The following is a 12,500-nucleotide window of genomic DNA, read 5'->3' as shown; positions in this document are numbered from 1 at the left end:
TCTCACACTCGCCCCCACACTCTCACACTCGCCCCCACACTCTCACACTCGCCCCCACACTCTCACACTCGCCCCCACACTCTCACACTCGCCCCACACTCTCACACTCGCCCCCACACTCTCACACTCGCCCCCACACTCTCACACTCGCCCCACACTCTCACACTCGCCCCCACACTCTCACACTCGCCCCCACACTCTCACACTCGCCCCACACTCTCACACTCGCCCCCACACTCTCACACTCGCCCCCACACTCTCACACTCGCCCCCACACTCTCACACTCGCCCCCACACTCTCACACTCGCCCCCACACTCTCACACTCGCCCCCACACTCTCACACTCGCCCCCACACTCTCACACTCGCCCCCACACTCTCACACTCGCCCCCACACTCTCACACTCGCCCCCACACTCTCACACTCGCCCCCACACTCTCACACTCGCCCCCACACTCTCACACTCGCCCCCACACTCTCACACTCGCCCCCACACTCTCACACTCGCCCCCACACTCTCACACTCGCCCCCACACTCTCACACTCGCCCCCACACTCTCACACTCGCCCCCACACTCTCACACTCGCCCCCACACTCTCACACTCGCCCCCACACTCACACTCTCCCCTACACTCTCACACTCTCCCCTACACTCTCACACTCTTCCCTAAACTCTCACATGCGCCCCTACACTCACACTCTCCCCTACACTCTCACACTCACCCACTCACTCTCACACTCTTCCCTACGCTCTCACACTCGCCCCCACGCTCTCACACTCGCCCCCACGCTCTCACACTCGCCCCCACGCTCTCACACTCGCCCCCACGCTCTCCCCCACGCTCTCACACTCGCCCCCACGCTCTCACACTCGCCCCCACGCTCTCACACTAGCCCCCACGCTCTCACACTAGCCCCCACGCTCTCACACTCTCACCCACGCTCTCACACTCTCACCCACGCTCTCACACTCTCCCCCACACTCTCACACTCAGCCCCCACACTCTCACACTCAGCCCCCACACTCTCACACTCAGCCCCCACACTCTCACACTCAGCCCCCACACTCTCACACTCAGCCCCCACACTCGCCCACACTCAGCCCCCACACTCGCCCACACTCTCACACTCACCCCAACACAGACACAAACAGCGGGGCCAGCAGGCTGAGAGAAACAGGAAAATAAACCGGGAATGGCTGCCGACTCTCCCACCAGTTTCACCCGGCATATCCCGTCAGTCCGGCAGCTCAGGAAGGTGATGAGCTCTGAGGTGGTGAAGGGATCGACTGGTGACAGTGGTCACACCTTCACTGGGGCTGAGAGCAGACACTCATTCCCTTTAACAACTATTTATTGCTCATCATCTACTTGGCCGTCGTGGTGACATTGCAACAGCAGACGGAGATGTTGATCAACACATAAAATGGACTTACATCCGATTTCCAATACTGCAACAGGCCATTCAGCCCAGGCGGATGTTCCTGTTCCACATGAGCCCCCTCCCACCCTCACTCCATCTCACCCCATCAACATCTCCCTCATGTGTTTATCCAGCTTCCCCATAATTACACTGACACTGTCACCCCACACTGAACTCACACTCAATTGCATTTATTACTGAGGATATTCGGTTAACAAGACCCAGTTCACGTGCCCACAGCACCAGGGAAACAGCTTCTCAATGGTTATCACAGCAAAATCTTTTAAGAAGAGGTACTGAGGGAGAGCCGCACTGTCAGAGGGTCAGTGCTGAGGGAGTGCTGCAACTTCAGAGGGTCAGTGCTGAGGGAGTACTGCAGTGTCGGAGGGTCAGTACTGAGGGAGTGCTGCACAGTTGGAGGGTCAGTACTGAGGGAGTGCCGCACGGTCGGAGGGTCAGTACTGAGGTAGTGCTGCAGTGTCAGAGGGTCAGTCCTGAGGGAGCGCTGCACTGTCAGCGGGTCAGTCCTGAGGGAGTGCTGCACTGTCAGAGGGTCAGTATTGAGGGAGTATTGCAGTCTCGGAGTGTCAGTGCTGAGGGAGTGCTGCACTGTCAGAGGGTCAGTACTGAGGGAGTGCTGCACTGTCAGAGGGTCAGTTCTGAGGGAGAGCTGCACTGGCAGAGGGTCAGTACTGAGGGAGAGCTGCACTGGCAGAGGGTCAGTACTGAGGGAGCACTGCACTGTCAGAGGGTCAGTACTGAGGGAGTGCTGCACTGTCAGAGGGTCAGTACTGAGGGAGAGCTGCATGTCGGAGGGTCAGTACTGAGGGAGTGCTGCATTGTCAGATGGCCAGTACTGTGGGAGAGCTGCCACTTCAATTCCCATCCAATGAATTGACGGTGACCTCACGATGACCCCGGGAGGGAGAAGCTCGCTCCGGGATCAGATTGTTCTCACCTCTTCCGGAGGGTTCCGCACCTTCTGCAGATATTTGCGGACAACCTCTTCAGGACTCCTCCCACTCAAAACATACGAACACTGTCCTGTTAGAAAGAATCACATCATCAAATAGCATCCGAGAGTGGGGGAGGGGGTGAGGGGGTGAGGGGGGAGGGGGATAGAAGGTGAGGGGGTTAGGATGCAGAGAGGGAGGAGCGGAGGGAGAGGGCATTGCGGAGGGGGAGGGGAAGAGGGAGGGGAGGAGTGGAGGAGGAGGGGGAGGAGGGGGAGGAGGCGGAGGGGGAGGAGGACGGAGGAGGTGGAGGGGGAGGAGGGGGAGGAGGGGGAGGGGGTGACGGAGGGGGAGGGGGTGGGGGAGGGGGAGCGGGAAGGGGGCGAGGTGGAGGGGAGGGGGAGACGCGTAAAACCAAAGGGGGGCTCATCCCCTGTCGCTCCCACCCTCCCCACTCCACTCTCGTCCCGTGCCCCTTCCTCAAATCCCTCTCCCTCCCTTTCCTGGCTCCAGTTCCACCAACCCCATCCCCCTGACCCTGAACCTCCCCCTGAACCTGACCTTGCCCCTGACCCTCAACCTGCTCCTGACCCTGACCCCGACCCCGACCCTCAACCTGCTCCTGACTCTGACCCTGACCCTGCCCCTGCCCCTGACCCTGACCCTGCCCCGACCCTGAATCTGCCCCTGAACCTGCCCCTGAACCTGCCCCTGAACCTGCCCCTGAACCTGCCCCTGAACCTGAACCTGCTCCTGACCCAGAACCCTGTCCCAGAACCCTGTCCCTGAATCTGCCCCTGAATCTGCCCCTGAACCTGACCCTGAACCTGACCCTGAACCTGCCCCTGACCCTGAACCTGCCCCTGACCCTGAACCTGCCCCCGACCCTGACCCTGACCCTGCCCCTGACCCTGACCCTGCCCCTGACCCTGACCCTGCCCCTGCCATTGACTCTGCCCCTGACCTTACCCCTGACCCTGCCCGACCCTGACCTTACCCCTGACCCTGCCGGACCCTGACCTTGCCCCTGACCCTGCCCCTGCCCCTGAACCTGCTCCTGCCCCTGAGCAGGCGGAGGGGGAGGGAATGCGGAGTGGGAGGAGAAGGGGAGGGGCAGGGGAAGAGGGAGGGGAGGGGAGGAGGAGGGTGAGGGTGAGGGTGAGGGTGAGGGGGAGGCGGAGGGGGAGGAGGCGGAGGGGGAGGGGAGGGGGAGGGGGAGGGGGAGGGGGAGGGGAGGGGGAGGGGGAGGGGGAGGGGGAGGGGGAGGGGGAGGAGGCGGTGGGGGAGCGGGTGGAGGGGGAGGAGGCAGAGGGGGTGGAGGGGAGGGGGAGGGGTAGAGGCATAAGACCAAAGGGGGTCTCATCCCCTGTCGCTCCCGCCCTCCCCACTCCACTCTCGTCCCGTGCCCCTCCCTCAAATCCCTCTCCCTCCAATCCCTCTCCCTCCAATCCCTCTCCCTCCAATCCCTCTCCCTCCAATCCCTCTCCCTCCAATCCCTCTCCCTCCAATCCCTCTCCCTCCAATCCCTCTCCCTCCCTTTCCTGGCTCCAGTCCCACCAAACCCATCCCCCTGACCCTGACTCTGAACCTGCCCCTGACCCTGACCTAAACCGTGATCCTGCCCCTGCCACTGAACCTGCCCCTGACCTTACCCCTGACCCTGCCCCTGCCCCTGACCTTACCCCTGACCCTGCCCCTGCCCCTGACCTTACCCCTGACCCTGCCCCTGCCCCTGCCCCTGACCTTACCCCTGACCCTGCCCCTGCCCCTGACCTTACCCCTGACCCTGCCCCTGCCCCTGACCTTACCCCTGACCCTGCCCCTGACCTTGTCCTTACCCCTGACCCTGCCCCTGACCCTGTCCCTGACCCTGACCTTGCCCCTGACCCTGCCCCTGAGCCTGAACCTGCCCCTGACCCGGAACCTGCCCCTGATCTTGACCCGGAACCTGCCCCGACCCTGACCCGACCGTGACCGTGACCCTGACCCTCCCCCTGACCCTGAAACTGCCCCGACTGTGCCCCTGACCCTGAAACTGCCCCGACCCTGACCCTGAACCTGCCCCTGACCCTGCCCCTGACACTGCCCTGACACTGCCCTGACTCTGCCCCTGCCCCTGACCCTGCCCCTGACCCTGCCCCTGACTCTGCCCCTAAACCTGCCCCTGAACCTGCCCCTGACCCTGAACCTGCCCCTGAACCTGCCCCAGACCTTGACCCTGAACCTGCCCCTGACCCTGACCTTGACCCTGAACCTGCCCCTGACCCTGACCCGACCCTGACCGTGACCCTGAACCTCCCCCGACACTGAAACTGCCCCTGAAACTGCTCCTGACCCTGACACTGAATCTGCCCCTGAACCTGACCTTACCCCTGACCCTGCCCTGACCCTGACCTTGCCCCTGCCCCTGCCCCTGCCCCGACCCTGCCCCTGACCCTGACTCTGCACCTGCCCCTGACCCTGACCCTGACCCTGTCCCTGACCCTGTCCCTGACCCTGTCCCTGACCCTGTCCCTGACTCTGCACCTGCCCCTGACCCTGCCCCTGACCCTGTCCCTGTCCCTGACTCTGCCCCTGACCCTGCCCCTGACCCTGACCCTGCACCTGCCCCTGTCCCTGACTCTGCACCTGCCCCTGACCCGGTCCCTGACCCTGACCCTGCCCCTGCCCCTGCCCCTGCCCCTGGCCCTGACCCTGCACCTGCCCCTGTCCCTGACTCTGCACCTGCCCCTGACCCTGTCCCTGACCCTGCCCCTGACCCTGTCCCTGACTCTGCACCTGCCCCTGTCCCTGACCCTGCCCCTGACCTTGCTCCATCCAAACTCCATCTCCCCCCCCGACCCCGATCACCCCCCCCCGGATCCATGTCTACCCCCCCACCAGACGCACCCGTCAACCCCCCCCAGACCACTTCCCCCCAGACACCTCCTGTCTACCTACACACACTCACCCATCTATCCCCCTCCACCCCCCCAACCCCCAGGCACCCCCATCTAACCTTCAGACCCCTCCACTTCGACCCACCCCAAACCCCGCCAAGCCCGACCCATCCATCTTACCCCCCCTGCTCCCACAGCTGCACCCCAAGACCCCCGCCTCACCCTTTCTCTCCCAGACACTCTTCTATCTCCCCTCGCCCACCCCCCAAACTCCTCTCACCCTGTCCCACCCCCACCTTCCTCCTCAACCACTGTCTCTGATCCCTTGTCCTTCCTCAGCCTCCCCCCTCCCCAAACCCCCTCACCCTCCACTCACCTCTCGCCCAAACCCCCTCACCCTCCACTCACCTCTCGCCCAAACCCCCTCACCCTCCACTCACCTCTCGCCCAAACCCCCTCACCCTCCACTCACCTCTCGCCCAAACCCCCTCACCCTCCACTCACCTCTCGCCCAAACCCCTCACCCTCCACTCACCTCTCGCCCAAACCCCCTCACCCTCCACTCACCTCTCGCCCAAACCCCCTCACCCTCCACTCACCTCTCGCCCAAACCCCCTCACCCTCCACTCACCTCTCGCCCAAACCCCCTCACCCTCCACTCACCTCTCGCCCAAACCCCCTCACCCTCCATTCACGTTCTCGCCCAAACCCCCTCACCCTCCATTCACGTTCTCGCCCAAACCCCCTCACTCTCCACTCACCTCTCGCCCAAACCCCCTCACCCTCCACTCACCTCTCGCCCAAACCCCCTCACCCTCCACTCACCTCTCGCCCAAACCCCCTCACCCTCCACTCACCTCTCGCCCAAACCCCCTCACCCTCCACTCACCTCTCGCCCAAACCCCCTCACCCTCCACTCACCTCTCGCCCAAACCCCCTCACCCTCCACTCACCTCTCGCCCAAACCCCCTCACCCTCCACTCACCTCTCGCCCAAACCCCCTCACCCTCCATTCACGTTCTCGCCCAAACCCCCTCACCCTCCATTCACGTTCTCGCCCAAACCCCCTCACTCTCCACTCACCTCTCGCCCAAACCCCCTCACCCTCCACTCACCTCTCGCCCAAACCCCCTCACCCTCCACTCACCTCTCGCCCAAACCCCCTCACTCTCCACTCACCTCTCGCCCAAACCCCCTCACCCTCCACTCACCTCTCGCCCAAACCCCCTCACCCTCCACTCACCTCTCGCCCAAACCCCCTCACCCTCCACTCACCTCTCGCCCAAACCCCCTCACCCTCCACTCACCTCTCGCCCAAACCCCCTCACCCTCCACTCACCTCTCGCCCAAACCCCCTCACCCTCCATTCACGTTCTCGCCCAAACCCCCTCACCCTCCACTCACCTCTCGCCCAAACCCCCTCACTCTCCACTCACCTCTCGCCCAAACCCCCTCACCCTCCACTCACCTCTCACCCAAACCCCCTCACCCTCCACTCACCTCTCACCCAAACCCCCTCACCCTCCACTCACCTCTCACCCAAACCCCCTCACCCTCCACTCACCTCTCGCCCAAACCCCCTCACCCTCCACTCACTTCTCACCCAAACCCCCTCACCCTCCACTCACTTCTCACCCAAACCCCTCACCCTCCACTCACTTCTCACCCAAACCCCTCACCCTCCACTCACCTCTCACCGAAACCACCTCACCCTCCATTCACGTTCTCACCAAAACCCTCACCCTCCACCCACCTCTCACTCAAACCCCCTCACCCTCCACTCACCTCTCACCCAAACCCCCTCACCCTCCACTCACCTCTCCTGCTCAGTTTCCGGCTGTTTTTCCGGCAGGTGTGGGAGATTCCCGGAATGGGCTTGATGTCGTTTTTATTGATCGGGGGCGGGTGCAGAACGAGCTTCGGAGGTCGGGTCAGGCAGACAGGGAGAGCCGCCGCACTCATCAGGATCCCAGTTATACCTGCAGAGTGGAGGAGGGTGGTGGGAGTGGGCGGTGCGGAGAATGGGAAGTGGGGAGGGAGGAATGAGCGGAAGGGTGGACAAGGAGGGGTGTGGGCGGACAAGGAGGGGTGTGGGCGGACAAGGAGGGGTGTGGGCGGACAAGGAGGGGTGTGGGCGGACAAGGAGGGGTGTGGGCGGACAAGGAGGGGTGTGGGCGGACAAGGAGGGGTGTGGGCGGACAAGGAGGGGTGTGGGGGGAGAAGGAGGGGTGTGGGCGGACAAGGAGGGGTGTGGGCGGACAAGGAGGGGTGTGGGGGGAGAAGGAGGGGTGTGGGCGGACAAGGAGGGGTGTGGGGGGAGAAGGAGGGGTGTGGGGGGAGAAGGAGGGGTGTGGGCGGACAAGGAGGGGTGTGGGGGGAGAAGGAGGGGTGTGGGGGGAGAAGGAGGGGTGTGGGGGGAGAAGGAGGGGTGTGGGGGGAGAAGGAGGGGTGTGGGGGGAGAAGGAGGGGTGTGGGGGGAGAAGGAGGGGTGTGGGGGGAGAAGGAGGGGTGTGGGGGGAGAAGGAGGGGTGTGGGGGAAGGAGGGGTGTGGGGGGAGAAGGAGGGGTGTGGGGGGAGAAGGAGGGGTGTGGGGGGAGAAGGAGGGGTGTGGGGGGAGAAGGAGGGGTGTGGGGGGAGAAGGAGGGGTGTGGGGGGAGAAGGAGGGGTGTGGGGGGAGAAGGAGGGGTGTGGGGGGAGAAGGAGGGGTGTGGGGGGAGAAGGAGGGGTGTGGGGGGAGAAGGAGGGGTGTGGGGGGAGAAGGAGGGGTGTGGGGGGAGAAGGAGGGAAGTTGAGGGGAGAAGTAGGGGTGTGGGGGGAGAAGGAGGGGTGTTGAGGGGAGAAGGAGGGGTGTTGAGGGGAGAAGGAGGGGTGTTGAGGGGAGAAGGAGGGTTGTTGAGGGGAGAAGGAGGGTTGTTGAGGGGAGAAGGAGGGTTGCGGGGGGAGAAGGAGGGTTGCGGGGGGAGAAGGAGGGTGCGGGGGAGAAGGAGGGGTGCGGGGGGAGAAGGAGGGGTGCGGGGGAGAAGGAGGGGTGCGGGGGGGAGAAGGAGGGGTGCGGGGGGAGAAGGAGGGGTGCGGGGGGAGAAGGAGGGGTGCGGGGGAGAAGGAGGGGTGCGGGGGGAGAAGGAGGGGTGCGGGGGAGAAGGAGGGGTGCGGGGGGGAGAAGGAGGGGTGCGGGGGGAGAAGGAGGGGTGCGGGGGGAGAAGGAGGGGTGCGGGGGGAGAAGGAGGGGTGCGGGGGGAGAAGGAGGGGTGCGGGGGGAGAAGGAGGGGTGCGGGGGGAGAAGGAGGGGTGCGGGGGGAGAAGGAGGGGTGCGGGGGGAGAAGGAGGGGTGCGGGGGGAGAAGGAGGGGTGCGGGGGGAGAAGGAGGGGTGCGGGGGGAGAAGGAGGGGTGCGGGGGGAGAAGGAGGGGTGCGGGGGGAGAAGGAGGGGTGCGGGGGGAGAAGGAGGGGTGCGGGGGGAGAAGGAGGGGTGCGGGGGGAGAAGGAGGGGTGCGGGGGGAGAAGGAGGGGTGCGGGGGGAGAAGGAGGGGTGCGGGGGGAGAAGGAGGGGTGCGGGGGGAGAAGGAGGGGTGCGGGGGGAGAAGGAGGGGTGCGGGGGGAGAAGGAGGGGTGCGGGGGGAGAAGGAGGGGTGCGGGGGGAGAAGGAGGGGTGCGGGGGGAGAAGGAGGGGTGCGGGGGGAGAAGGAGGGGTGCGGGGGGAGAAGGAGGGGTGCGGGGGGAGAAGGAGGGGTGCGGGGGGAGAAGGAGGGGTGCGGGGGAGAAGGAGGGGTGCGGGGGGAGAAGGAGGGGTGCGGGGGGAGAAGGAGGGGTGCGGGGGGAGAAGGAGGGGTGCGGGGGGAGAAGGAGGGATGTGGGGCCAGAAAGAGGGATGAGGGGAGATGTGGGGAGGAGGGGGAGGAGGAAGAGGGCGGTACGAGGTAGGACAGGAAAGGGGGAGGGTGGTGGATAGAGGAGTGGGGAGGAGGGGGAGTGAAGAGGAAGGGGAAAGGAGGAAGGGGGCAGGAGGGTAGGAAGAGGGAGGTGGGCCGAGGAGGGGGGAGGTGGGCCGAGGAGGGGGGAGGTGAACCGAGGAGGGGGGAGGTGAACCGAGGAGGGGGAGGTGAACCGAGGAGGGGGGAGGTGAACCGAGGAGGGGGTGGTGGGCAGAGGAGGGGGAGGCGGGGTGAGGAGGGGGAGGCGGGGTGAGGAGGGGGAGGCGGGACGGAGGAGGGGGAGGTGGGAGGTGGACGGGGGACGGGGAGGTGAGCGGAGGACGGGGAGGTGAGCGGAGGACGGGGAGGTGGACGGAGGACGGGGAGGTGGACGGAGGACGGGGAGGTGGACGGAGGACGGGGAGGTGAGCGGAGGACGGGGAGGTGAGCGGAGGACGGGGAGGTGAGCGGAGGACGGGGAGGTGAGCGGAGGACGGGGAGGTGAGCGGAGGACGGGGAGGTGAGCGGAGGACGGGGAGGTGGACGGAGGACGGGGAGGTGGACGGAGGACGGGGAGGTGGACGGAGGACGGGGAGGTGAGCGGAGGAGGGTGAGGTGGACGGAGGACGGGGAGGTGGACGGAGGAGGGGGAGGTGGACGGAGGCGGGGGAGGTGAGCGGAGGACGGGGAGGTGGACGGAGGAGGGGGAGGTGAGCGGAGGACGGGGAGGTGAGCGGAGGAGGGGGAGGCGGGACGGAGGAGGGGGAGGTGAGCAGAGGACGGGGAGGTGGACGGAGGAGGGGGAGGTGAGCGGAGGATGGGGAGGTGAGCGGAGGAGGGTGAGGTGGACGGAGGACGGGGAGGTGGACGGAGGACGGGGAGGTGAGCGGAGGACGGGGAGGTGAGCGGAGGAGGGGGAGGCGGGACGGAGGAGGGGGAGGTGAGCGGAGGACGGGGAGGTGGACGGAGGAGGGGGAAGTGAGCGGAGGATGGGGAGGTGAGCGGAGGAGGGTGAGGTGGACGGAGGACGGGGAGGTGGATGGAGGACGGGGAGGTGGACGGAGGACGGGGAGGTGGACGGAGGAGGAGGAATGTGGAGAATGAGGGGAGGAGGTGGGAGGCAAACGAGTTAGAAGTGCCAGTCAGAGAGGCTCCTCGCTAGGCCATTTTCCAAAGGGATCAACCTGAATCCTGGCTTGGCTCCAGTTCCCTGACCATTCCACGCCCTTCGACCTGATCTGAGGCTGTCCATTTTTGGAAGAGATATTTGCCTCTCAAGGGCATCACATCTGAATCTATGTACGTCCCTCAGTCTACCACACTGAGTGAGATCAGGCTCTCACAGCACTAGGCCGGGTTTAAAGCCTGGGCCTTTCCTGCTTAAGTGTGTACGTCTCTCAGCAGACCACACCGAGTGTGCTCAGACCAACTCAGCACTAGGCCGAGTTTGAAGCCTGGGCCCGTCCTTCTTTGGCAGGCCACGTAACCAGTTCGGGTTGGCGGATGCCAATTTCGGGCTGACCAATAGTCCCGTATTTTAAGGGATTGTCCTTTATTTTGACTGCGGATCCATTGGGAACGCCTTTCGTCCTGTAACTTCAGGAAGCCTGCGGCAGACTGATTCGGGGAGTCTCCTCATGGCTCAACTTTAGGGTGACCACCCGCCCTATGCTTTGGGGTTTTGTCCTGGTTAAGGCCTCCTCCACCCACCCCACCCCACCACACCCCACCGCTCTCACAGGTTCACCAGCAGCACACACCCCCTCACTCTAATGATTCCCCCCACCACCAGGAAAGGGGAAGGCCATGCCATAAGATGGGGAGGGGGAGGCTCTTACCTGCGAGTGCAGGGTGTACTGGGCTTGTGCCATTCAGATTCTTCACCGGCACGGTGGGGACACTGTGGGAGAGAGAGCAAGAGAGACAGAGAGAGAGAGAGAGACCAACAGAGAGAGAGACCGAGAAAGAGAGAGACCGAGAGAGACAGAGAGAGAGAGAGACCGAGAGAGAGAGAGACCGAGAGAGAGAGAGACCGAGAGAGAGAGAGAGAGAAAGAGAGAGACCGACAAAGAGAGAGAGAGAGACACCGAAAGAGAGAGAGACACCAACAGAGAGAAAGACAGAGAGAGAGAGAGACCAACAGAGAGAGAGAGAGAGACCGATGGAGAGACAGAGAGACCGATGGAGAGAGAGACCGAGAGAGAGAGACCGACAGAGATAGAGAGAGAGACAGCAACAGAGAGAGAGAAAGAGAGAGAGAGAGACCAACACAGAGAGAGAGAGAGAGAGAGAGAGAGACCAACACAGAGAGAGAGAGAGAGACCGATAGAGAGAGAGAGATTCCGACAGAGAGAGAGAAAGAGAGAGACCAACAGAGAGAGAGGGAGAGGGAGACAGAGGGAGGGGGAGACAGAGGGAGGGGGACAAAGAGAGAGACCGTGAGAGAGAGAAAGACAGACAGGGTGAGAAAGAGGAGTGAGAGAGAGAAAGAGAGAGAGAGCAGCGGGGACAGAGAGAGAAAGAGAAGGAGTGAGTGAGAGAGAGAGAGAGGGAGGGCAGAGGGAGAGAGGAATGGAGAGAGTTATATTGAGGACGAAAATCACTTGCACCTTCATTCCCCCGGTCAAGGAAGACCCACACCGCTCACCCACACAAATCCCGGTCGAATCCCAAATCCCACCCACATAAATCCCGGTCAAATCCCAAATCCCACCCACACAAATCCCGGTCAAATCCCAAATCCCACCCACATAAATCTTGATCAAATCCCAAATCCCACTCACATAAATCATGGTCAAATCCCAAATCCCACCCACATAAATCCCGGTCAAATCCCAAATCCCACCCACATAAATCCAAATCAAATCCCAAATCCCACCCACACAAATCCCGGTCAAATCCCAAATCCCACCCACATAAATCTTGATCAAATCCCAAATCCCACCCACATAAATCTTGATCAAATCCCAAATCCCACTCACATAAATCATGGTCAAATCCCAAATCCCACTCACATAAATCATGGTCAAATCCCAAATCCCAAATCCCACCCACATAAATCCAAATCAAATCCCAAGTCCCACCCACATAAATCCTGACCAAATCCCAAATCCCACTCACATAAATCATGGTCAAATCCCAAATCCCAAATCCCACCCACATAAATCCAAATCAAATCCCAAGTCCCACCCACATAAATCCTGACCAAATCCCAAATCCCACTCACATAAATCCAAATCAAATCCCAAGTCCCACCCACATAAATCCTGACCAAATCCCAAGTCCCACCCACATAAATCACAAACAAATCCCAAATTCCTCCAACAAAAATCCC

At 63.1% G+C, this 12,500-nt stretch overlaps 1 protein-coding gene across 1 annotated transcript in view; it reads right to left on the bottom strand.

The window, feature by feature from the left end:
• LOC121269348 (E3 ubiquitin-protein ligase DTX4-like) overlaps positions 1–12,500 on the bottom strand; it is a 149,992-nt gene that overhangs the window by 45,226 nt on the left and 92,266 nt on the right. Inside the window, exons 6-8 of the mRNA XM_041173900.1 lie at positions 11,005–11,066; positions 7,074–7,235; positions 2,383–2,468 (exon numbers count right to left, since the gene is read on the bottom strand). Of these exons, the coding sequence (XP_041029834.1) occupies positions 2,383–2,468; positions 7,074–7,235; positions 11,005–11,066 (310 nt within the window). The remainder of the gene's footprint in view (positions 1–2,382; positions 2,469–7,073; positions 7,236–11,004; positions 11,067–12,500) is intronic.

This window comes from Carcharodon carcharias, chromosome 24 (assembly GCF_017639515.1).
Source record: "Carcharodon carcharias isolate sCarCar2 chromosome 24, sCarCar2.pri, whole genome shotgun sequence".
Taxonomy (NCBI): domain Eukaryota; kingdom Metazoa; phylum Chordata; class Chondrichthyes; order Lamniformes; family Lamnidae; genus Carcharodon; species Carcharodon carcharias.
The sequence above is the reverse complement of the archived record's forward strand: the minus strand, read 5'-3'. Positions and strand labels throughout refer to the sequence as shown.